At 34.7% G+C, this 24,522-nt stretch overlaps 3 protein-coding genes across 5 annotated transcripts; all 3 read right to left on the reverse strand.

Moving 5' to 3' along the window:
* Positions 1-333: 333 nt before the first annotated feature.
* LOC121410346 (dynein light chain Tctex-type 5-like) lies at positions 334-3,656 on the reverse strand. The gene has a single exon (XM_041602368.1). It carries the CDS (start codon positions 2,503-2,505, stop codon positions 2,068-2,070), a length of 438 nt encoding a protein of 145 aa, XP_041458302.1. The 5' UTR covers positions 2,506-3,656; the 3' UTR covers positions 334-2,067.
* A 5,005-nt stretch (positions 3,657-8,661) lies between these two features.
* Positions 8,662-12,563, reverse strand: LOC121410347. 3 transcript variants are annotated; one of them, XM_041602369.1, is made up of 2 exons: positions 11,851-12,563; positions 8,662-10,568 (listed from the first exon to the last, which is right to left on the reverse strand). In XM_041602369.1, the coding sequence occupies exon 2, from the start codon at positions 10,437-10,439 to the stop codon at positions 9,282-9,284; it is 1,158 nt and encodes a 385-aa protein (XP_041458303.1). In that variant the 5' UTR covers positions 10,440-10,568; positions 11,851-12,563; the 3' UTR covers positions 8,662-9,281. The 3 variants fall into 3 exon arrangements, with proteins under 3 accessions (XP_041458303.1, XP_041458305.1, XP_041458304.1); XM_041602371.1 differs by lacking the exon at positions 11,851-12,563 and adding an exon at positions 10,987-11,411; XM_041602370.1 differs by lacking the exon at positions 11,851-12,563 and adding an exon at positions 10,919-11,411.
* A 1,827-nt stretch (positions 12,564-14,390) lies between these two features.
* On the reverse strand, positions 14,391-19,184 carry LOC121411974 (probable serine/threonine-protein kinase DDB_G0280461). The gene has a single exon (XM_041604885.1). The coding sequence runs from the start codon at positions 15,210-15,212 to the stop codon at positions 14,391-14,393; it is 822 nt and encodes a 273-aa protein (XP_041460819.1). The 5' UTR covers positions 15,213-19,184.
* Positions 19,185-24,522: the final 5,338 nt, after the last annotated feature.

Here is a 24,522-nt window from a genome sequence, read left to right on the forward strand (position 1 = left end):
GTCCGAAAACTAAATTATTAACGAACCTTATTTCGTTTTCGGACTAACGAACCTTCAAAACAACGAACTCATTTGGTTTTCGGATTAACGAACCTTCGGAACAACGAACCTTATTTCGTTTTCGGAATAACGAACCTTCGGAACACATCGAACCTCCGGAATAACGCCACAAATGTTTGGATTAACGAACCCTTTTACGTTTTCGGATTAACGAACATCGAGGTATAGGCAATTTACGTGTTTCGGAATTACGAACCTTCGGAATTAGGAAGTGTAACCGTTCAAAAAGAATCTCGAGACACTGGTTGCTGCAGAAATTTCTTTCAAATATTTATTTGTCAGAGATAAGAATTGAATGACAAAATTCAAGAAACTGATATCTATCACATGAATTATACTTGTAATCTATATATCTGTGAAATACAACTCTTAGCCAAAATGATATGACTAATTCACAACTATAATAGATGAAAGAAATGTAACAAAGTAGTTTTATGACCTAGATATAATGAATTATGAAAATGCCATTTCAATAAAATTCATCTTGATCAATAGATCATTGATTAAAAATCAGTTCATACACTCTTAAAATGTTGGACAAGATATTGTCCACACAATAATTGGCTTTAAAATTTACCCAACTATGGGTAGTTTTCAACCAATACTATGTAGTTCTCACCAAAAACAAACATTGGTTTAAAGCTACCCAGAATTGGACAAAGTTTTAACTAATTGTTGTGTGGACAGTATGTTGCCCAATATTTTTGAGAGTGTACGCTAAATCCATTGAAGATTTTACAAGTTTATTTTGTTCATCTATTTCTTTTCTGAGAAAAGACTATTGTCAACATGCTTATGGGAAAGATATATATCGAAAGCTATCGTTGTATTTCATTAAAAATGGTTTTGTTTTCAATTCTTGCCTATTTCTTTGTAGATCAGATAGCGATGAATAAATACACCCCGGAATTTGAAGTCTGTTTCCGATAATTATTCCTATTTACAACACTATTTTATACAACAATTAGTACAGCTCACGAAAAGACACTACATTTTTCAATGTTGTGAATGGTAAAAACTTAGCCCTGTTTATTTGATTCAATTCGCTTTTTGTATTCTTCTATTTAAAAAAAAACAATTCGTACAAATCGCACAATCTTCGTATAAAGACATAATGCTTTTCGTTGATAATTATATATCATAGTTTGATCTCTCCATGAAATAAATCGATAGACATGGTAAGTCTTATATGATACACGCTCAATTTGAATTCATCAAGAACACATCAGATCGTCGTGACTTTCGAGAAGATTAATATATGGCACCGGAGTCTTCCCACTTAAAATCTGTATGAAAATGATTCTCATATCATTTTTGGTTATTAAAATGGTTTTTACTTATTAAACAAGAAACCATACTTATATTTAGGCGGATTCATTCATAAATTTGTTTGTAGTAGCAACACAATTGAATTAAAGAAAATATATATATATATTATAAGAATGTAACATACAAGGAACATCACTGCAATAACAGCAAATTCACGCAAAATAATAATATGCATTTCAAAAAATTATAGTTCCAAGAAAATAGTATCTTCTGGTACTTCCTAAAATTGTTACTTATACATGTATTTATATTTTTCTTTCTATTTTGTTGTTCACTGTAGTTTGTGTTTGTGTAACGACTGAACACATGGTGTATACACAAATTTTAATGAATCGTATTTTCTGCTCAAATCCAAATACATTAAGTTGTGGGTTTGACGTCGTATTAATTATTAAGCTTAGTCCATATACCGTAGTACTTTAGCAGTAATATCATGGGTAAACATAACCACGATGTACTAATGCAAGTATGAAGACTCCATGCACAGTCTAAAAGATGGAAAGGAAGACCAGAAAGACCCAAGCGATGACTGAAATTAGTAGACGTATAACATCAAACTCACGATTGATAGATTTGGTAATCGATCACCAAATGTATGCAGAAAAGGAACTTGTAGAGTTGATTTGGGGTTACTTTCTCAGAGAATATCTGCTGTATATTTTATGAACATTATTTGTTTTATTCCTGATACAGTCCATAAACCATAACTACTGCGAACAATGATCCGTTACTGTAATGCACAGTGGTCATTGAATCGGTACTGTCATTCCAAAGACATCGACTACCAAGCTGCACTCCGGGTTTCTCTTTCTTACTCCCGATGTTGACGACGACGACGAACTTATATCGAGGATACATCATTCTCTTCAGTTCTTCCATGATAACGCCTGCGATATCCCGAGACAGAAGACGGCACTGCTTTGGATCATAATTTTCTTGAGATAGGTGTTTCTCTAAGATATTCTCAGTGGTTTGCTCAATATTTAAAGTTCGAAACTTCCTGGCTGGTTCCATTCGATATGATGGCTCCATTGCAGTGGATGGTCGTGAAGCAGGCTCCGTCAAGAAGGCATCTTCGCTACCAGCTCCAGCTGGAGCTTTGGATCGGTCAGACATGATTATTAATAGAAGAATTTATCTCCTTTTTGTTTGAGTCCGTTGATTAAGGAAACAGCAAGCTTGGTCCTCCGAAAGCCTGGATAGATTATGTGTCACGGTCCCATTTCATTTGACAAGTATTATTTGGAGAATACCTAAAAACCACTCTTCCCGACTCCAACTTGTTCTTCTATTTAGAATAGGTTTAGTCCTTCCTGGCCACTCCAAATTTGACCGTATATATATTTCGTCACTATACGATTTCTTGCATGAAAAATTAGAAGAGGGTAACATTGATCTAACTGCGTATGTCGATGCTCCAGTCCAGACATGTGCATGTCTCTTGATAAGAAAATTGCTTACAGGCTATCATTCCATTTTTTCCTACGAGCTTTTGGAACTTGGTAAAATATCGTCTGGAGATAACAATCTATCAACGATAAAGACCTTTTCTAATCGAAAGTTTCAGATTAAATGAGAAGTATATTTTTGTTGTTTGTGAATCCACCAGGGTCTAATGATGTCTCAAAGAAAATACGAGAGTGTGATTTGTTAACAGCGCTATCAGTATATAGTGAGGGTAATGAATAGAAAACGAGATAAACAGAAGAACGCAGAGCGAAGCTGAATGAATTAAAACCTTTCTGCAAATATTAGAACGGGTGCTGAGGAGAAAGTCAACCAATAATGCACCCATGGTGATTTGCTCCAAACCGACGTGGTCTTTTGTGTCCGATTCGCAGAGTACTAGTTCTTAATTAAGAGCTCTAAACACTACAGTTTAATCGTAGATAAAGCTTGAAATACTCCATCTCCTCATTTTCATCTCACATTGACTGTCTTTTCGATTATACCGTTAAATGAATTCCTGTCTCGACTACGTTGATCCAGTCCTACCTATATTTTATATAAAAGTTCTAACACAGAATTAGTATTATGTTTCATGATTTCTCTTCCGCATTTCTATTTACATATAGAACAGTGTATTATCCCGACTGGAATAGAATATCAACCGCGTTGAAATCACTGCTCATAACAGGGGAGAATGAACTGTTATTAGAGGGATGGTGCTAATGATAGAACTACTTAATTGATTGTACGTAGTGACGTTCGTTGTGTTAGCCTTTCCAGTTGATTGACAGTGGCCATGTGGCATTTTAAGAAAATTGTTTCTTTATCATGAAGTGTCTGGGCACAGAATATTCCATGCATCTGTTTCAATTGTATTATTTTCGATCATTTCAAGCAATATAAATCACGATATGAATCAACGCATCAACAAGCTATTTACATGATTATGTTGTATATCAATAAGAAGAACATGGCAGAGCTGTGATGGCTGGTCAGATATTCTGATTAGCATGTCCAACTTGAATACCCTCCCATACCATATTAGTATTGCGATATTGTAAAATTTCATCTTAACACAGCTGAAGGAGAAAATGCTACATATTTATTCTTTTTTCCTGCGCTGTTTTTTTTTCATAATTGAATCATATTTTTTGTTGTTACATGTAAAAGTACTTTAAAAAAAGAAGTAAAGCTCCATGATTCAGGTATTTAATCAACACAGAGCCAGACTCAAAAGAATATTCATATCAAGATGACATGGAAGAGTATATGACTTTTCAAATTGCAGAACTCAATTTGATTATCTCTACACAGCACAGCACTATATTGTATCTTAATCATGTTAATTGTTGAATAAAGAGGATGTATAGAATATTCATGCCCGGGCACTTATTTATTTTTGTTACATTAAGAAAGGCCCACAATTCATTTTCTGTTTATCTCAATGACACCTCCTGAAGTCCTAATGATAGACAATCAGGCTTGCTGCATTACTTCATATCTCATGATCATAACTTTGGACATCATTCCATCACAAAAACAATCTTTCTGCTCTCCCACTGAGCATTTACGTTCTTGCCTTCAAATTTTCAGCCCGTCTCTTTCATTTTGTTGGTATTCAATTTCTCTTATTCATTCCACAATCCCAAAAATCCTTTGAAGGGTTACCAACATGGTGAACGGTCTTCTCACTCAGTGATTCAATCAAACCTTTATACGTTGCATTTTGAAAATTCATTTACTTATTTTATTTATCATGTTTTATTTATAACAAATGATACAATAAGTTGGAGGGTAGTTCGGTTCAGTTTACAAACAGAAAATAGCAACAAGAATACAGATTGACTTTCTATTGTTAAAAGAACGAGTATTTATTATTTTGATTGCATTCTACTCCAAGACGAAAGACAGAGAATAATGATGAATAAGAAGAAGAAGAATATCGAGCATATGTTGTTTGTTCAGACTCAATGACTAAACTGCTGTTTTTGATTCACAAATTTTCGACAAAGGGACGTCTTTGTTGTTCTTTGCCAATAAGAGCATTTGACAATACATTTTCTGTGTTCTTGAATTCTCTTCACGTCTCCATGCGACAACTCCCTAGACTTGTTGTTCCGAAAAGGCATCACGGAATGGGTTAGAGAGGTTGACACAATATGATCAGTGGCGTAACTACGGGGGGGCACGTGCCCCCCCCCCCATCGGCTGACCAAAAAAAAGGGGGAAAAGGAGAAAAAGAGGGAGAAAGGAAGAGAAACGTAGTGGGAAAGGAGACATTATTGTTCATTATAATGTTATATTATATCATTATTATGTTATGTTATATTAAATAAGAAACATGTTTTCATAACTTTATGAGACATAATTTGCTCAGGGCCTATGTCTTCATTGTTCCTGGTGCTCGCATTGTCTGTTTACCGAGAAATATAATCATGCTATACTAAAACCTCCCGTTTGCAAGTCAACATACACCAAACTGCTAAATATATTTCCTCGCACGTCGAGTTTAATATTATTGTTTTATGTACAATAGTATGCTTCTTTTTCATGACTACTTATAGTGATTGCCCTATTTTAAGGTCTTAATATAAAACATTTCCTGTCCGTGCTCACGTTCGCAGTAGTGGATTGGTGAAATATGAATTCCTAGAATCAGTCCTTAAAATGTCCCTTTTTCTAATCTGAATATCAAAAATTTTCAGCTCGCGCTTCGCGCTCGCATCATTTGGTTAGTAAACTATGTATGGTCTTCGTGGATTCCTCCAAACAAGCCTTAAAATGCCCCTCTTCAGTTCTGAATTTGCTAAATTTTCAGCCCGCGCTTCGCGCTCGCAAGATTTAATTAGTGAGATTGGTATGTTAATCATGATTACAAGTGCTTTATGTGCATGTTTAGATGCAATCCTAACAAAAACAAGCAAGCGCTTATTGGCACTCGCATTAGATTACTACGGTGAGATGTGTATAATCTTAACGGATTCCTAAAATATAGTCCTTAAAATCTTCCTATTTGGGGGTCAATATTTACAGAAATTCAGCTCGCGCTTGGCGCTCGCATTATTTAGCGAGACAAGTACGTATCATAATTACAAAAGATTGATTACAATGTCCTTCTTTAGGTCTGAATATAAAAAAATTTAAGCTGGCGCTTCGCACTCGCATTATTTGACCAGTGATAGACATTTCCGTTTGATGGCACTGTCCTTAAAATGTCTCTAATAGGTCAGTATATCCAGCAACTGGGCGCGCTTCGCGCGCTCACTTAGTGACTCAAAACTTTTGCTGGTGCCCCCCCCCCCCAATGCCATGACCCACGGTACGCCACTGAATATGATTAAACATTTTCGGGTAAAGAACAAATCGATTTTTGGCTCCATTTATTCTGCCAGTTCTTAAGATTTCAGATTTGATATGATCATAATAAACTCAATATTAAATAACAAGGAAATTGTTCTTTGGCTCATTGCGTTAGGCCCCGTTAGGCAATATAATAAACGACTCTTTTGTGATGAAGAAATATGTCTCTCTCAATGTAGCAATACAAAATTGGTTAATTGAAAACAAACAATTTTATTATACCTCAACAAATGATAAAATTCGTGCGTCAAATGGAATTTATGGCGATCAGAACTTCCTTTATTCCTTCCTTTATTATGTATCTGGGTATGCTAAAGCTATATGGCATTGTGTTTTCTCTCACAAACAAAATGAATGCATCAAAATAATTAGGTTACGCTCCACTTTTCATTACAACACTATGCTTGGGGGTCTATACAATTCCAACGTCCTACTTTTTTTCTCCTTTTGAATACTATGCAAATGTATTCATTTCTTGTCTCAATTCATGTTTCATATAGAATAAAGACTAATGTGTATTATTAAATGGACCTTTTTATCAAACAAATCTAATTACATGTATATAAAAAGTATAACAGGCCTACATAAACATCACCGTTAACTCACTCCTCACCATGTTGTACCCGTGACAAAACTCAATACAATTTTAGTTATCCTTATTTCAAAGAAGAAAAAAAATCGCAATATTATTTAAACTTAAGAGAGAATAGGAGACAAATTGGCGACAGCTTTGCAGGAGTAAAAGTCTTGTACATGCAGTAACCATGACTGCATGTAAACCTCCTCGCAAATGACGCGAGTAAATGTTGCTTCCATAAGATTAAAAAAAAACATATACAAGTTTAAACCAAAACTAGAGAAATGCTTGATGAAAGAAAATGTTCTTTGAACATTCATCATCTTAAAGTAGCACTGAGAAGATGAGTGTCGATAAACTATTGAAGAAAACAAATAATTTTATTTGAATGAAATTACAAAATAAAAATGCATAGATAAATCATGTAAAATAAGTATATTGACAACATTTATAATATTGAAATAATGAATTCATTTCCATTTTATGATATTCCAAGCATGCACTTTAAACAGTTTCCTTTCAAAATTCATCAAAACAACATTTTGATTCCGTCGCATGTGCGGATTAAAGACCCCCCCCCCCCCTCTCAATATCAAAACATGAAATTCGCTTTGTGAAATTACGAAATAAGGACATTTTACATTGTAAATCATCAGGATTTGAAATCAATTTAATATATTTTACATACTCTTTCTCTTTGTAAATAATGGTATCACCCTTTTGCCCATCAACACTTTTTTTCGTCTGTTTTTTCTTTTAATAATAATATAGCGCTTAGTACATCGGAACGACGTGTCTAAGCGCCTTACAACCGTTCGCGATCCTATTTGGGAACAAATGGCATTTTGCTCATTTTCTGAAAATGTGAATGGAACATATAATTTTATTTGAGTTTTTTTTTTTCTTTTCCTCTTCTGAGGTACTTTATTTCATAAAATCAAATAACAATATAATCACATGTATACAAAATTAATCAACAGGTGTAGACAAAAAAAAATAGTAAATACAAATGCAGAAATGGTAAGAGTATCTAGAACAGAAACTTTTCAAGTTTCTCTAAAACATCTTTCTTATTTTTGTATTTCCACTGAACATAATTCCTGAAATCATTTTTGAATACCATCCAAATTGATTGACTGTTAAACAATTTATTCCTAAAGTGATTTAACATATATAGTTTGTACACTGCATATTGTGCATAAATTAATAATAGGTTAATCAAATTAAATTTAGACTCACTGATTTTAAAACCAATTACAATAATATTTTCTTATAAATAAATGTCTTTTTGAAACCAATCTAATGTTAAAATGTGAACCCTTTTCCAAAAATCAGTTACTTGGTAACATTTTAACAAAATGTGAATAGGTGATTCAGGTTCGTTACCAAATGAGCAAATATTTGACGAGATCTTCCAGTTAAAAATATTTTAACTTAAAGGCAAAATATTGTGCAGTAATTTGAAATTAAATTGTCTCACTTTATTATCTCTTACATTTTTCAACTTAAAATAAACTATGTGTATCCATTCATGATCTATTGGTAGTTGACAAATTTCCCCCCACCACCCAACTGAAACAGGGGTTCTCTTGTTCTTATTCATTTAGTAATACACAAAAATGTTTTGCTTTCATGTGATAATTTTATTTGAGGTTAAAATTAATTTAAAGAATACTAATATAACCATTTTGGAAGATTGCAAGCCTTTGTTTTGGAATAAAGGCCAAACTAGTTTCAAATCGTAGCAAATTGTACGACTACTATGGCGTCATTACGACTAGATATTTTTAGATTCGCTTTTATTCTAAGAAGAATGATAGCATAGTCACAGATTTGAACATTTGTATTTGTACAATGATTTAGAACATTACGCAGTAAGATATTCGAAGTCTCAATATTAGCATCCAATTCTACTACATTTTATTCTGAAATCGGGTCGCAGACCAATCGTAAGGTGTGTGGTCGCCTTCACAGATATATTATTCTTCTCCTATGAAAACATCTATTTAGCCTTTAAAAAGAAGACATAAATTATATTGAGGGATATAAATATCATGCATTGCGTATTGAAATTTGAAATATTTAAATCGTTTAAATCCATTATACCTTCTAGGTTATCTTTGCAGGTTGAACTTAAAAAAAAATTACCTCAGATGAAATTAACTACCACTGCCCATCATGCCCATGATGATCTTATAACATGCCTACGCATTGTAAATTTCAAATATATAAACCTGAACTTTAAATCAATTACATGCGTATAACATCAAAAATGCATGTACAGTAAAATCACCTTCGAGTTTATGTTAGATATGATATATACCAAGTCAGTTTAAACCAAGTCAAACCCTCAACCAGTAGATTTGAAGAAAAATCAGAGCAGCATATCACTTAAAATGTCATCAAATTTGGATGTAAAACAATAAAGGTAGATGAAGCACGCACAACCACATATTGCCTTTAAAATTTGTGTATGGCTAGGTGCTGGCAGATTTCTTAAATATTATTATGCGATTCTTGTGAATATATACAGCTTATCTGCTGTACAAAATGCCAATTCTCCAGATAAGTATTGTTGTAGATAATACGAAGGGCAGGTAGAGGTCACAACTTCATAATCTGATATCAAAATCTTCTTGCTTTTCATGTCCTTTGAATATTGTTCAATCGTCAGAAGTCCCATGTTATTTTCGATGTCAGACTTGAGCCACGAGATCAAGACAGTATCATCCTGACCACTGGCAATTTGAACTTGGACACCCTGTCTCTCTTTTGACCACTTTTCTCTTCCAGCCTCATCGATAAGGATGACTTTGGAGGAACGAATATATCCTCCATTGTAGCAAATATCTGCAACCAATAAATTCTCCGAAGATACCGACAGTAGCTTCTTGACTTTAAATCCAACGCAAGGTATCTCTTTATAAGGTTTACCGCCTTCTCGTGTGAAAACTTGGATCTTACCGTTTCCCATGCCATGGTAGCCGACAAATATGTTGCCCTTTTCTTCCCCGGCTAGTACACTACTGCCGCCATCTTCAACACTCATCGTCTCAAATCTCTCGCCAAGGCTTTGGCTACATGAATTGTAAAGACGGAGAGAGTTGTCATTAAACAAAGCTGCAAATCGACCACTCTTGAGGAATACTGCCCCTTGTATCTTCTGTAGATCGGGGAGTATCGTTTCCATGGATCCATTTGGGAAATATAGGTGGATGCCTCCGAATCGATCAACAAGGCCCACTCTGTTGTCCTGCGTGGCTGAAAGTCCGTTTGCGCAATCCTTGGAAGGAAGGTCTATTTCCTTCACACTAAACTTCCATAAATCCATTTTCTTTGAAAGTCCGTGTTCTACCTTGAATATACTGACTGCAGACAATAAAGACACAATGACATCATTAGTTGGAATACCTTGGAGTCCGTCTGATTGAAGTAAAGTATCTTTCTTGCACTTTGGACATGTAATCTTGAAAGCACTTTCTGCAGATTGGATGGTTTCTTCTAAGCATTGAAGGCAAATAGTATGGGAGCATGATAATACCTTGGGGTCCTGCAACTCCTTCTGGCAAGATGGACATCGAGTTTCCTTATCAATGATTAGACAAAGATCCTCCATAGTAGCCATACAACAGTTTTGATGATTGGGCATTGTAGATATGTGCATATCAAATTATCACCTCGATAAACTTTCTCCCTTCTCTTGCATAAAACTTCACGGTTCTGTGGCAACTATGTTACTTTGGAATTCAGTGGACCATTCGTTGTCTTGTATTATAACATGGCGTATACAAAGCTGCAAACGTTACAAAGAGAGTAAAAAGGAAAAACAAACACAATTAAGCAGAAATGTTACACGTTTCCCGAGAACTGATATTGAATACGAATAACGTAATTTACAAATTGAAGCAAAATAATGCATTATAACCAGGGCATTGTTTTCCCAGATATTACAAGATAGACAGAAAACAAATCAAATGAAGACAAATTTGACCATAAAGATCAGTAATTTCATAAAAAATCTGTGTAGTATTTCATAGATCTTGTGAGAAAATTTTAGCACTGGCGTAACGATTTTTTAAGTTTCTTGAAGAGCAACTGCAGCCTTTATAAGAAATTGGGTCGAGTTAGTTAGAAACAACATACCCATCTAATTAGAAAAAAGGGCATCCACAACAAAAGTCCCATAAAAGCGAATCATAGCTAATTATTACCGAACTTGTAGAAGGAAATTAGAACACAAAGCCTTTGAAGATGACGGACCGAAATTCAAATGTGATTTTCTCAGTGTATTTGTGAAGATGAAAACCTCTTGAAATCGTCTCTACCCCTCATCCTTCACTGCGTCCGTCATCTTCGCTTTGTTAACAAAATCTAAATACTATTCATCACTTTGAGGATCATTCATCAAAATCTTCCCATGACTGACTCCGTGAACGTGTTATTACGGTGAATGAATTATTGGACGAGGCTCTCAGTGTCCGGCCAAGGGCGGCCAATATACATGGTATAGAAGTAGGGCGCGGGTAGATCCTTGTGAGTTATAATCCTCAATTGAAATCTCTCTCTAGCCCACCCTTCAAAACAATGAATTGATTTGAAATAGTAGAGACTTAGTTCACAAAGAAACCGTATACGCTGAAGAGTGCAATGAACTATATACCGGTACCCTTATTGTAATTTGGTCTTGGGAAGATGGAACTACGCGTTCCTGTAGGCCATGGCTGTGTGAAACGGGGGTGCTGAAGCACACCATATACAGCACCCTGCAAAATTAGGTTGGTATGCTGTTGATTTTTTTTTTTTTTGGGGGGGGGGGCTTGTCTATTTTTTCCACATCACAATCACCTCAATTCAGCATCCATTTTACAAATCGTTCCCATGTAGGCCCTGCTTTAGACCCTTTAATGTGCATTATTGAACATTAAAATTACATCCCAGCTGCAAAAAAAAATACAATCTTTGCACGATGAAACCCAGTTTATTGTTGCAATTCTTATTCAAATTTGCACTTAAAGCGTACATTGGACTTTGTTTACAAGTAATGATTCGTAAACCTGACCTATTGTTATACTTACGTGCTCATAAGAAGATCCATCGTTATATTCGACTGGCCTATACACCCTCTCTCCCTCTCACGTCCCTGTTCTCATGTAGTAACTGAAATACTCGAAATTCAACATAACTATCTTGTCATCCGCCGAGAGAACTTAATGAGTCGATGCTTCAAACTCTTATTCTTCATCATTTCCATCCCGGGGTTTTCCATTCACTGACTAAAAACTATTACCGATATACTTGGCGGATACAGGCTACCATTGCAACATCTCACAGTGAGTAAAGGTTGTCACAACTGTATATTGCAATTAATATTGATAACATCACCAGCATCGAACTGATCAGTCTTATAAATGAAACTGGTTTTCCGATTAAAAAACGAAATGTATTTGTTTAAATGGTAAAAATATGAGTGATAAGTTAGCTTCATTTTCTGACAAAAAAAGACTATATACAAACGTGCAAACTATGATACTTGATTTTAACACTTTCTTGATTAATTCGCTAAATACTGATGTCGTAAAGAGGTTCGTATAATCAGACTAACACTGACATACCAGCATGCCTACGACCAGCAAATATTTAGCGGTATGATTGGCAAGCAAGTCGTGTTCCTTTAAAGGTACAACTATATTTCCGATCATTTTATCATACACTATAAATACCGAGTTGACGTACAAAGTGAATTAACAATGCAGTTACATTTTGATGACACCCCTCCCTAAAACGAATAGTAAAATAAATATTAGTAAAACAAAATAAATTTAAAGATAAGTGAAAATACAAATTAATTAAAATTTAAAAAAATCAGAGGGAAATAATCAAATGAATTAGTCGAATAAAGTGAATAAATACATAGATAAAAATAAGCGAATGAATAAATAAATGAGCCAATCAAAAGGATAAAGATTACAAAGACATAACACATATATTAGGAATGTTGCAATGCGTTGATAAAACACTACACAGTAAGAAAAAATTATACAACGCTGTTTACTATATGAACCTTACAGTAATTGTTTAAACAGTTTTAACAAGTGTTTAAATCTTAAGCAACAAAGTTTAATTTCCAATATCTAATCTTCAATGAATTAAACATGATTGTTTAAAAGGTTAAACAAATACTGTAAGGTTCATATAGTAAACAGCGTTGTATAAAATCTTAAACAGCGTTTTTACTGTGTAATTGCTCGTTATAATTTAGGTAGCGTGGCATGTTTATATACACATGTGAATATACAAAGCATGTAATTTCCCGACAAAATGCTGTGGTCTTAAGATCAATTTTGTTACCAGTCTATGTCTTCATTTCATTGTGTTTTTCTTTTTGTGTTTGGGTGTGCGTGTGTGTCATCTTGTTTGATTTTGTGGAAATACTTGAAGATCGTGAGAAAAACCTGCTCAATTCTGTAAAATCTAGAAAATGCTTTAAAAATCATTGACAAAGAATCATTTAACATTTTTGTAGAGTGTATGTAGGAACTAATTATTTAAACTGATTCTGTAAAGGAATGATAGTGTCTCTTTAATAATAATATATGCATGGGTTTTCCCCCAATCATGTCGTGGATAGTGTTTGGTGTTCCGCATGTTACGCAGTACATCATAACAGAATCAACAGATAAAACTTGCCGAAGCTAAGTTGTTGATTCCAGAAACAAAAGAATTAAATCAATACCAGATCGATCCCTATATTAATATGCTTTCCGTGCATGAAAAGATAACGACCCCACAGTGTGTTATCGGTGTGTTCACATTGTAAATGTAATTCACACTCTTATGAAATGTGAAAATAATTTTGAGCCGTGTGGACACCTCTATGTATAGTATGAGTATTCAAAGTGTGTTCACACACTGGACTAGATCGGCATATTCACAATCTTTAATTTGAGCATATTAACAGTGTGAAAAGATGATTTCACTTTATTCCCACAATGTGAACATACTGTGAACCCATGCAGTGTAGGACTTTTGGGGATATTCTTCTTTTTTTACAGCAAACTTTTTTGGTATATGTTATAAAACTTAATTCCAACTAACTCATTTAATGTTGATGATCAAATAGACAAAATAATTCCATCAATATCAGGTTCACAATCAATGGCATGCTGTGCCTTTTTGTGGGATGTATTGTTGTTGTTATTTTCAATGTAGTTCCACCATGATAATTTATGGTGATCCCAATGCCTTGACATGTATAAAGACCCTTTTCACGATTTAAAAAAAAATACGAGAAAATACACGATGTTATTTTACACTAGATTTCCGTCATTCAACGTGTTCAATTCAGTTAATTACCTCACAAGCACACAGATTATTTGCTTGTGCATTGATTTTAAATGTTTAATAGTTTCAACAGAAAGTACCATATCTCCTCTTTTTTTCGATTGACGTCCAGGATTCTGTCCATCCTATTTCTGAAAAATGTTTACTAACCCTCTCATCACCGTCCATATATATCATCCCCATGTTAAGCAGTAAACATAGCCATAACCTAGCTGCTTCTAACTTAAAATTATAATTCCTTAATTTCAGAGATAAGTCATGGAATAAAGAACGCTCATTGCTGTGATTTTTCTTTTGCACGTATTACAGAAAGTTCGACTTTTGACATTGTAGCCCTTCGATAAGGTTTTTCCCTGGTACACATCTCCGCAACAAGCCTAAGATCCCGATCACCAGAAACTCTTCCAATATCAAGAAGGACTTTTCCTAAAGAATATATATCCGTGTACACCGAGGTTGGCTCCTGATCTCTTATAATTTCTGGAGCGAGATGATGATAGAGGAGTCCTTCAAGATATTCCCGTTCTTCTTCAAGCGTGAATATTGGGAATTTTAAAGGCATTGTGATTGTACTACCATGTCCAAAATCAATAATGTATGCTCGCCATCGCTCACCACTTCGTTGCATCAGGATATTATTTTTCTTGAGGTCATTATGGAGGAGTCCATTTTCGTGGAGGGAAGCTAGACCCTGGACGATATCGAGTGCGATGTCTATCCATTCCAGTCGACTTAATCCAGGACGTCTTTCAAAGAGAACATCACATAATGGATGGATGATGGCAAATCTTTTGTCCCCAATAAATTCTAACACCACGCCAAGATTATCATCGATCTCAACAATACCAAGCAATCCAGGGAATGAAGGATTATCCGACATCACATGTTGCATGACTGCCTCCTTCATTGATCTAGAGATGAGTTTGTTCTTCATATCTTCTTCATTTATTCCACGATTTTTCTTTTCTTGGATCTTGACAGCAACTGGCATGTTTGTTGGGATGTAGCGCATGAGATTCACCTTCCCGAAAGCACCCTTGCCTATTAAGATTTCTTCTCCTGTATCATTGGATGTGTTCTTCCAAAGTTGAAGCATTTTGGGATCAAGACGCTTAACTGGAATCTTCGCGAAGGTGGCAAGAACGGCTTGGTCAGTCTTCGAAATAGGAGACACTTGCAGTGTACCACTGCTGATGATTACATTCTTGTGAAATCTGAAATGGTAATTTTAAAAAGAGTTGTAGAGAGTATTACAAACGAGCAATAAAGGAACTCAAGTACTGAACCTTCCATTTGATATTTTTTTTGTAAAATAGTTTTAATAGACTCATTTAGTGAAAACGAGTGGTTTTAAGGAGTAAACAAAGTTGAAAAAAATAATTTATGCAGAATTTATTTGATGCAAACCAAGCAATACATACAAATTGAAAACTAAATCTTTTGAGAATCTGGAATCAATGGAAACGGTATAAAGATCTCAGAGACTTACGATGAAAGCATATGGCGCAGACGATCCACCATGATCTTGTTGTTATCGTTCTCAAAATGAAGACATGCTAGCTCTTCTTTTATTCTACAATTAGGCTCATCTGAATTTCTGAGGGAAATACAAAATTCAATATATATCTTAGGTTGCTAAATGCAAAAAGAAAGGGCATAAATAGTGTCTCTGCATCTCCTTCTATGCACAAGAGCCTTATTAATTTTTGAGGCAATAAATAAGCAATAAAATGCTTAAAGTATATCACAGGTCATTATCATTTGTCCATTTTGTTTCAATCACAGTAAAAAACTAACCACAAGATAAATTGCTCTAAGAAGGTGAATATGCAATTATGGGTAAAACGATTCGAATAAGATTTTGTAGAATATTTTTTCATTTACAGAGACAAAATTTTCTTTCATTTCTCCCAATTATTGTACAACACTTATATTAAAAGTTGGTTTATGCAAATTAATCAAGCACTTTGATGTGGTGCGATTATTTCAGTGGTAAACAAATGACATTTAATTATCCTTTTTGAAATTAACATTAAAGACTTTGAAAATATATCATGGCATTACTGAGGAAAACCTTTCAGGAGTAAGTTAGAAGGATTCTTACTTCTCTGATTTGATAGCAGTGTTGTTATTTCCTATGTGAGTATCATGGCTGTCAACCTGTGAATAGAATGATGGTGACCAGTATAAAAGAGAAACTACACAGTGAAAATAATAAAGCAAAGCATACCTCATAATCCCATATCATCGATAAAATAACCTTTTGTCCAAAGTAAAATACCGAGAAGACTATACAGATTCTGTCTGAGAAAGGTTTTCTTTATACCCATCATGCAATTATATATATTTATGTGTGTGTATTTACTTACTTATAAACACTCCCACGATAATGATATTTTAATAACGATTTATCACTGACTTCATGCAAGTGAATGAATCCAATGTTTATCCTAGAGCTCATTGGATTATAACAAATGTCATTGTATAATGTAAGAAATTCTCTTGCATTTACAAGCATATTATGATAATCTTTGAGATTAAAAATCACCTTGGTGATGACTTTTAATCTTGCCACTGTCTCTCCACATGGTTTGTTCACATCGGTTACATTAATAGTAGCTGAGTCGGTATCCTTTTCCCTTCCTTCTTCACGTAATACCTGTAAAAAAGTGACATATCATTTCTAGATGCTCACTAGACGATATTTAATGATGTGCATTCTAATAGTAAATGAAGATAATATCCTCGAAATTGTTTAAAGAGCAAGATATTGTGTTTGATGCTTCAATTAAAAAAAAACTGTCATTTTTTTTACAATTCTAGGCTAAAAAGGATGGCGTTGAAGGAAGAGGAGTAAAATTATTGATGGGGACTTGGAAGCCCCCCCCCCCCAAAAAAAAAAAAAGATAAAAAAAATAAAAAAAATCTCAGAAGTGGCATTTTCGGCCTAATCATCGTGTATAAGCGTCACGACGACACGTCGTGGTGTAGCGATTCTGTCTCTCGACTTGTAAACAGAGGGTCGTGAGTTCGAATCCTATCGAGACCTAGCGTCATCTGGCAAGGAGTAAATCCACACCTTGACATGTACTCTGCACCCAGGTGTGGAAGCGAAAGCCTACATGTATGAAGTAAGCAAAGCAACTCTTATTGGACTGCTCTCCAGGGAGTGGAGAAAGTGCATACATTGTGTGCGGGCATGCCAGGGTCCTATGAAAGGGGTAACAGACGCTGTTCTGATGTCTTAATCGCTATTTAAATGCGGATGATAATTGTTGTTATTTTTGTTATGTATTTTTCAACCATTTCCATCAGTTTCCTACTGGCAGTCTTGATTTTTAGAAATCAAATGTATAAAAGGAAGTATTGTATATTTATTACAATATGTTGACTTGGGCTAACTTTCTCTACTCGCTCGCAAATCTTCTGAAAACTTTGACACCCTAAATTTGTCATTGCCTTATTCCAGTATTGAGTAATTACCATGATGATATTTCTTACCTGATTATTGAGACTATTTTCCTTTAAAACTCGCCTATAGTCTTGTAGGAGTTTTTCATATTTTTTTTTTATTTCGCCACATTGCTTTCGAAGTGCTGCATTCTCATTGACAAGACCACATTGGTGTGCACAACTCCCTTTGGACGTAAGTTTCTCTTTGATTTTCTGCATAAAAATATATTTCATCGAAATACACAGAGAATAATGGTAGCAAAGTAGGCAGAAGGTATAAATAACCATATAACTTTTAGAAAAGAAACAAATTACAAAAGTCTAGTGTACACAGGAAATTAATTTCGTTTTCTCTTGTTGAGTGTTGTGTTCTTTTTTCTTGAAGCACCATGAGCACCGAAAGGTGGACCTGTGCGCTATATAAGTAGCCACGTACCATTATTATTATTATTAATAGAGTATAATGGTATAATTTGTCTAGGAATAATGATATTAGGGACAGATTCATTTGTGAATGTTCACTACTGTTCCGGCATACAAGCATTAATCATTGACATAAATATATATTTATTGATATCATAAACACATTTTCAAAAAGAATGTGCTTAAATCAGCAAGATGCCATCCGGGAATTTCTATTAAAAATTTACATAGCTTTTGCTATCACCAAGTATAATAAGAAAATGACAAAAACAACCAAAGGGTTGTTACAACTCTAGCGAGGACTATTATGAGCTATCCGTTTTTACATATAAAAAGTAAATGTTTCTATTAATCTTTTTGAATTTTCAGATGGTTGAAAATCATTTCAAATAATTTTGCAAAATGTCATTGTGTACAAATTTAACTCATAAAGAAAGCGAAGTTTGGAGCCAATATATAATCACATGCATATTGTAAAGTCGTGATTGGCGAACCAACTACTAGTCTTTATTTTCAAAACTTTCTTCATGGAACTCACATCGAGCTTCCTCTTCATGACTATTCGAGTAGCTTCTTGTCTCCTCCAAGTAGTGTGTAATTGGTAAATGACAGTATCGACATTGCTGTCAAGTGGGCAAGGTACGATTTCTCGAACCGCGTCAACTAATTTCGCGTAGTCCTATACAAATAGAAATGAAAAGTAGACAGCTAGAGAGTTCAACTGTTCCCCCTTCCTCACTCCCTCTCAAACACTCGCTCTCTATTTGAGGCATTTTCCATGATATGCAATTGCACTACAAGTGGAGTATATCTTAGTAATGCAATCGCCAATCTACAGTCCGGAAATAAAAATTAAATTATTGGAAGAATTAATGCAGAATTTCTTTGAATTTCTGGGTGTATTATAATCTTTACGTGACAAAGTTATTACAGAATAAATACTTAATTAGTCGGGTAGATAATGATCAAAATTATTGCATGACCGTCACGTTTGGGATGTATCTTTTTTTTGCTGAAAGTTGTAGTATATAGTGTCTACTTCAAGAATCCGACAGGTTTCACTTGAGCACCCTTGGGAATTTTTTATTGACGTCATAGACCACGCCCACTTTTTAAAATACCTCTTCAATATTACGAAATAAACATGTCGTGTTTGGTATCAGATTAAAGCTAATGAAAAATCATATGCAAATATATGAATCAATGTGTATTCAAATTACGAAAATGTAATTTAAACATCATTTAAGTAATACATACAAGGCGAAAATATCATGTTTTAATACAAACATGTTATGTATTATGTGCATTTTTGCACATAATTTAAGTTGAGGGTGTGTATATTAAGAGTCTGATGGGTGCGACCTTGTCATCTTGAAGAATTTTATTTTGTTATATGTATTACTTACATTTGACCTTTTAAGACCGTAAATTACCTTTACGTGGTTTAAATGCACAACGATCTATATATTTGCATTTGATTTTTTATCACTGGCTTTAATTTGATACCAAACATGACATGTTTATGTCGTAAAATATAAAAGTCATATTAAAGAGGTATGTAAAAAATGGTGGGCGTGCACTATGTCGTCAATTTGAAAAAAAAAATGCCCAAAGGTGCCTAAGTGGAACTCATCGGATTCTTGAGGTAGACACCATACACAACAACTTTCAGCAAAAAAAATTGCATATATACCCAACTTGACGGTCATGTTATGGGTCTAATTGACTGTATTGAAATATGTTTAGTTTGTTAACTTCGTTCGCAGATGATATTATGCATCGTACCAATAACCAGCCCCTTCATTTTTTTTGTCTCACCTGCATAGCAGAGTGAGACTAGGCGCCGCTTTTCCGACGGCGGCGGCGTCAACATCAAATCTTAACCTGAGGTTAAGTTTTTGAAATGACATCATAACTTAGAAAGTATATGGACCTAGTTCATGAAACTTGGCCATGAGGTTAATAAAGTATTACTGAACATCCTATTAGAGTTTGATGTCACATGACCAAGTTCAAAGGTCATTTAGGGTCAATGAACTTAGACCATGTTGGGGGAATCAACATCAAAATCTTAACCTGAGGTTAAGTTTTTGAAATGTCATCATAACTTAGAAAATATATGGACCTAGTTCATGAAACTTGGACATAATAGTAATCAAGTATCACTAAAGATCCTGTGCAAGTTTCAGGTCTCATGATCAAGGTCAAAGGTCATTTAGGGTCAATGAACTTTGGCCGATTTGGGGGTATCTGTTGAATTACAATCAAAACTTTAAAAGTTTTTGGATCTGACTTTGAAACTTGGACATAACATTAATCAAGTATCACTGAATATCCTGTGCAAGTTTCAGGTCACATGATCAAGGTCAAAGGTCATGTGAGATCAATGAACTTTGGCCGCATTGGGGGTATTTGTTGAATTACCATCCTACATGTATCTCTGTAAGTATATTGGTCTAATTCATAAAACAATTCAAAGAACAATCGCATTTGAAGGGCCCAGGTTTTGGAACGATCTTCCCCATGATATGGTACAGAGTACCTCACTTAATATATTCAAACGTAAATTGAAAGCGATGCTTATCAATTCTTATAATTTCCCTTTGTAAACTTTTGTATTCATGTACTTTGTTAATACGCTCTGGCTGAGTAATGAGTAATAAATAATAGTGATAGAGTGGCGGACTCTTTTTTACTTATTTATTTTATTACTTTTTTGTATTCCTTACACAATCGTCACATTTTGGCATTACTTTGTTATAATCAATTTCTTACCTGTCCTCTCCTCATTGAGACCGAATTTTTTTCTGGATCATGCAGACTTAACAAGCCTTGCTTTTTTATGCAGGTTCCCTCATATTTCACTTCTTTTATTTGTCTTTAATTCCAAATCGCTATTCTCTTTAATTTGAATTCATTGTTATGCCTTGTCTGATTTGTATTCTCATGAGTTTTCTGATATTGTTTTCAAATTTTGTTTGTACTTGTGAAATATGTAAAATAAAGTCAAATCAAATCAAATCAAATAAAACGTGGAAATAAGAGTAACCAAATATCACTGAACATCTTGTGTGAGTTAAAGTAGTTTTCAAAGTCAGCACTGCTGCTATGTTGAATCGCGTGATGCAGGTGAGACGGCCAGAGGCATTCCACTTGTTTACTAATTAGGCCGCTGCTAAGGTCAGGCTCGAATAAGATAATTTATTAGAAGCCAAGGAAATTAGATTTATAAAATAAAAACTTTTAGTATTTTCCACCGATAAATCAGTTTTCAGTTGAGTACTTACTGATTCTGTTGCTCTAGGCCTATTTTCACTGGCATCCTCTGAAATGAAAACCGGTTTCTTTGTTGAAGGTGACAAGTCTGTTTGTTGTACGTTTGTGTTGGTTTCTCTCGTTTCAGCCATTCTGAAATATGTGTACATCATGTGCCATTATTCTGTCACAGATATTTTCAAACTTATTCACGTATGCCTCTACGTGTACTCTTTGATTTGATTTTAATACAGAGGCAATGCACATGATAAATATATAACAAACCAACAATACTGTGGTCGTAAAATAAGCAATTAAGATGAATAATAAACATATTGTCCATTTAACGAAATGATTATTTAGAGGAATGCAGAAGACCGCCATCGTGAGCGATTAGGCTTGATAATGATGGCGGCCTCGTAAAAGGTACATGTGTTTGTACATTGATCAAGTGGGTGCAATGCAGATGCAGTAGGGAGCAGCTGATGTATTAATTTGAAGAGTGTGATACATTCGGGACCGTAATGTCGAATAGTCATTGTTTATTAAAATTGAGATGGGTGTTTCCAGATATGCCGGTTGGGTAGGAGTAGACACCGGTTAAACCTAAACATTTTATCAAATGATGGAGGAAGTTGAATGTTGATATACTTGCATAAAGAGTTTTATGATAAGAATAAAGTTTTATGAGGAAGATGAAATTATCCCAATACTTTTTGAAACGCACATTGTAACATGGTGTTATGTGTTGATTCCAGATCAAAAATTCATCCATGATTACACCTAAAAATTCTGAGATATTTTTCTATTCTAATGGTGTGCTGTTAATGTTAATATGAATCGATGTGTTATTATACGAATGATGTCTACACTACATGACATGTGTCTTTTTGCAGGTGTACATTTATAGTCGGACTTTTACGGTATGCGTGTTTGCCCAAAAGATTTTACACGGAAAAGGGGTAATCGTTCATTTTAGGGGTATTTTCAAATTTTATAACCGTAACCCCCTCCAGGCCACCCCCCCCCCCCCCCCCCCGCTTGATCCGCGCCTGCTTATTTCATTGATTTTGCATAAAGTTTTGTTGAGTTTCTTGTCAAATTTAATTACAAAATCCTACATGCAATGTGCGTCCCTGAAATTCATACATCAAGTATGATAAAATAAAGTCATATAAACAATAAACATAGCTAAAATGGTAGACCCTATGTCACTTTTTATTCATGAATAATTCCCATACCTAAGACATCATCATGGTACATGTATAAGTTTATTTAAAAAATGAATAGATCTTATTAATCTTTTTACGTGTACATGTATGTTTTTTATTGTCTTAAAGTAAATTATGAAATGTAATTTTATGCTCAAATAAACCTGTTCAGACACACAAAATCATTTAGTGTTTTAATGAATAGGCCTATAGCACTGGTTTAGAATACCAACAACATTAAAATTACTTAAACAGACACCATTGTTATAGTCGAATCATCTATGGTTATAAGGAATTAAGTAATGTAATGTTCGCAAAGCAAACAGTGACCAAATTACTGATTCATGAATATCAAAAGAAAAATATTTACCCGCATAATCCATTCTATCAAATGCAACTCATCTGCTATGGATTTGTTTCTGGGATTTTCTGACTGCTTTTTCTTAGTGCGATTAGAGCGTTGTCAGGGCTAAGTCACCTGCCTAGCGCCTGCAAACGGATCCCACAAGTCTATGCGATGACGTAGTCAAAACTTTAAACCAATGAAAGACTTTAATAATGACTATGACCCGCCCCGGCACGTTCTGCGCATGTGCTTTCGTTGCGATTTAATTTTATTGTTACGTCACTCATGTCACCAGCGTCGATAATCGATGGTCTTCAGCTATGTAGTAGGTCTACATCTTCAATTCTTATGTTTCTGACTACAATATAGGGTCAAAGTGCGGACAAACATGGGGGTGGAGCAGTCGCAAAACTGTACATTTCTATGAATAATACATTATAGGCCTAAGACGTTTCTGGAACTTTCGTTGGCAATATCTCGGGCTACTATTGACCCGAAGCTTAAATGAATGTGACAACAGATTTGATAAACCTTTACCTTTTGCATAACCACCATGGGTGTCGATCAAAGGAGGCCGGGGGTAGATCACCACCCCCCCCCATTATTTAAGGTGGGGAATGACGTGTGTTAAGATCCCCCCCCCCAATAATTTACAGTCGAACATCATTATATGATGAATTATCATTATGACAAGCATGGTCATGATTATAAGGAGAGAGTACGTGATGATCATTATACAGAATTATTATATGCATCAATTTTATCTCAGGATTTGTATTCTTTTTGAATGAAACAATTCCTTCCATATATTGTTAGAAACAGATGGATGGGGAAAAAATCCAGGGTGAAACGGATGACATGATCATCTTCAGCAGTGGCGTAACTACGGGGGGGCACGTGCCCCCCCAATCGGCTGGCCAAAAAAAAAAAAAAACGGGGAAAAGGAGAAAAAGAGGGAACAAGGAAGAGAAACGTAGTGGGGGGAAGAAGAAATTGTTGTTTATCATATTGTTATATTATGTTATGTTATATAACATAAGAAGCATTTTTTCACAACTTTATGAAACGTTATTTGCTTAATTGTGTCTTCATTGTTCCTGGTGCTCGCATAGACTTTTTAACGAGATATATAAACCTGCTGTACTAAAGCCTCCCGTTTTCAAATCAATACACAACAAAATAATATATTTCCTCGCAATTAGAGTTATTATTGATTTAAGTAGTGATATATTCTTCTTTTTCATGACTACTGAAAGTTATTGCCCTATTTTAAGGTCTTAATATAAAACATTTCCTGTCCGTGCTAACGTTCGCATTAGTGGATTGGTGAGATTTCTGCTCTTCATGAACTCCTAAAATCAGTCCTTAAAATGTCAATTTTTCTGATCTGAATATAAAAAAAATTTAACTCGCGCTTCGCGCTCGCATCATTTGGTTAGTGAAATACGTGGGGTCTTAGTGAATTCCTACAAACAAGCCTTGGAATGCCCCTCTTCATGTCTGAATTTCCTAGATTTTCAGCTCGCGCTTCGCGCTCGCAGTATTTCATGAGTGAGATGCGTATAATAATCATGATTACAATGACTTCAAAAAGTGCTCCATGTGTTTAGATGTAATTCTAACAAAATCAGCAAGCGCTTGGCACTCGCATTAGATGACTATGGTGAGATATGTATACTCTGACTTAATGGATTCGTAACTATAGTCCTTAAAATATC

The sequence above is a fragment of the Lytechinus variegatus genome, chromosome 3, assembly GCF_018143015.1.
Source record: "Lytechinus variegatus isolate NC3 chromosome 3, Lvar_3.0, whole genome shotgun sequence".
Taxonomy (NCBI): Eukaryota; Metazoa; Echinodermata; class Echinoidea; order Temnopleuroida; family Toxopneustidae; genus Lytechinus; species Lytechinus variegatus.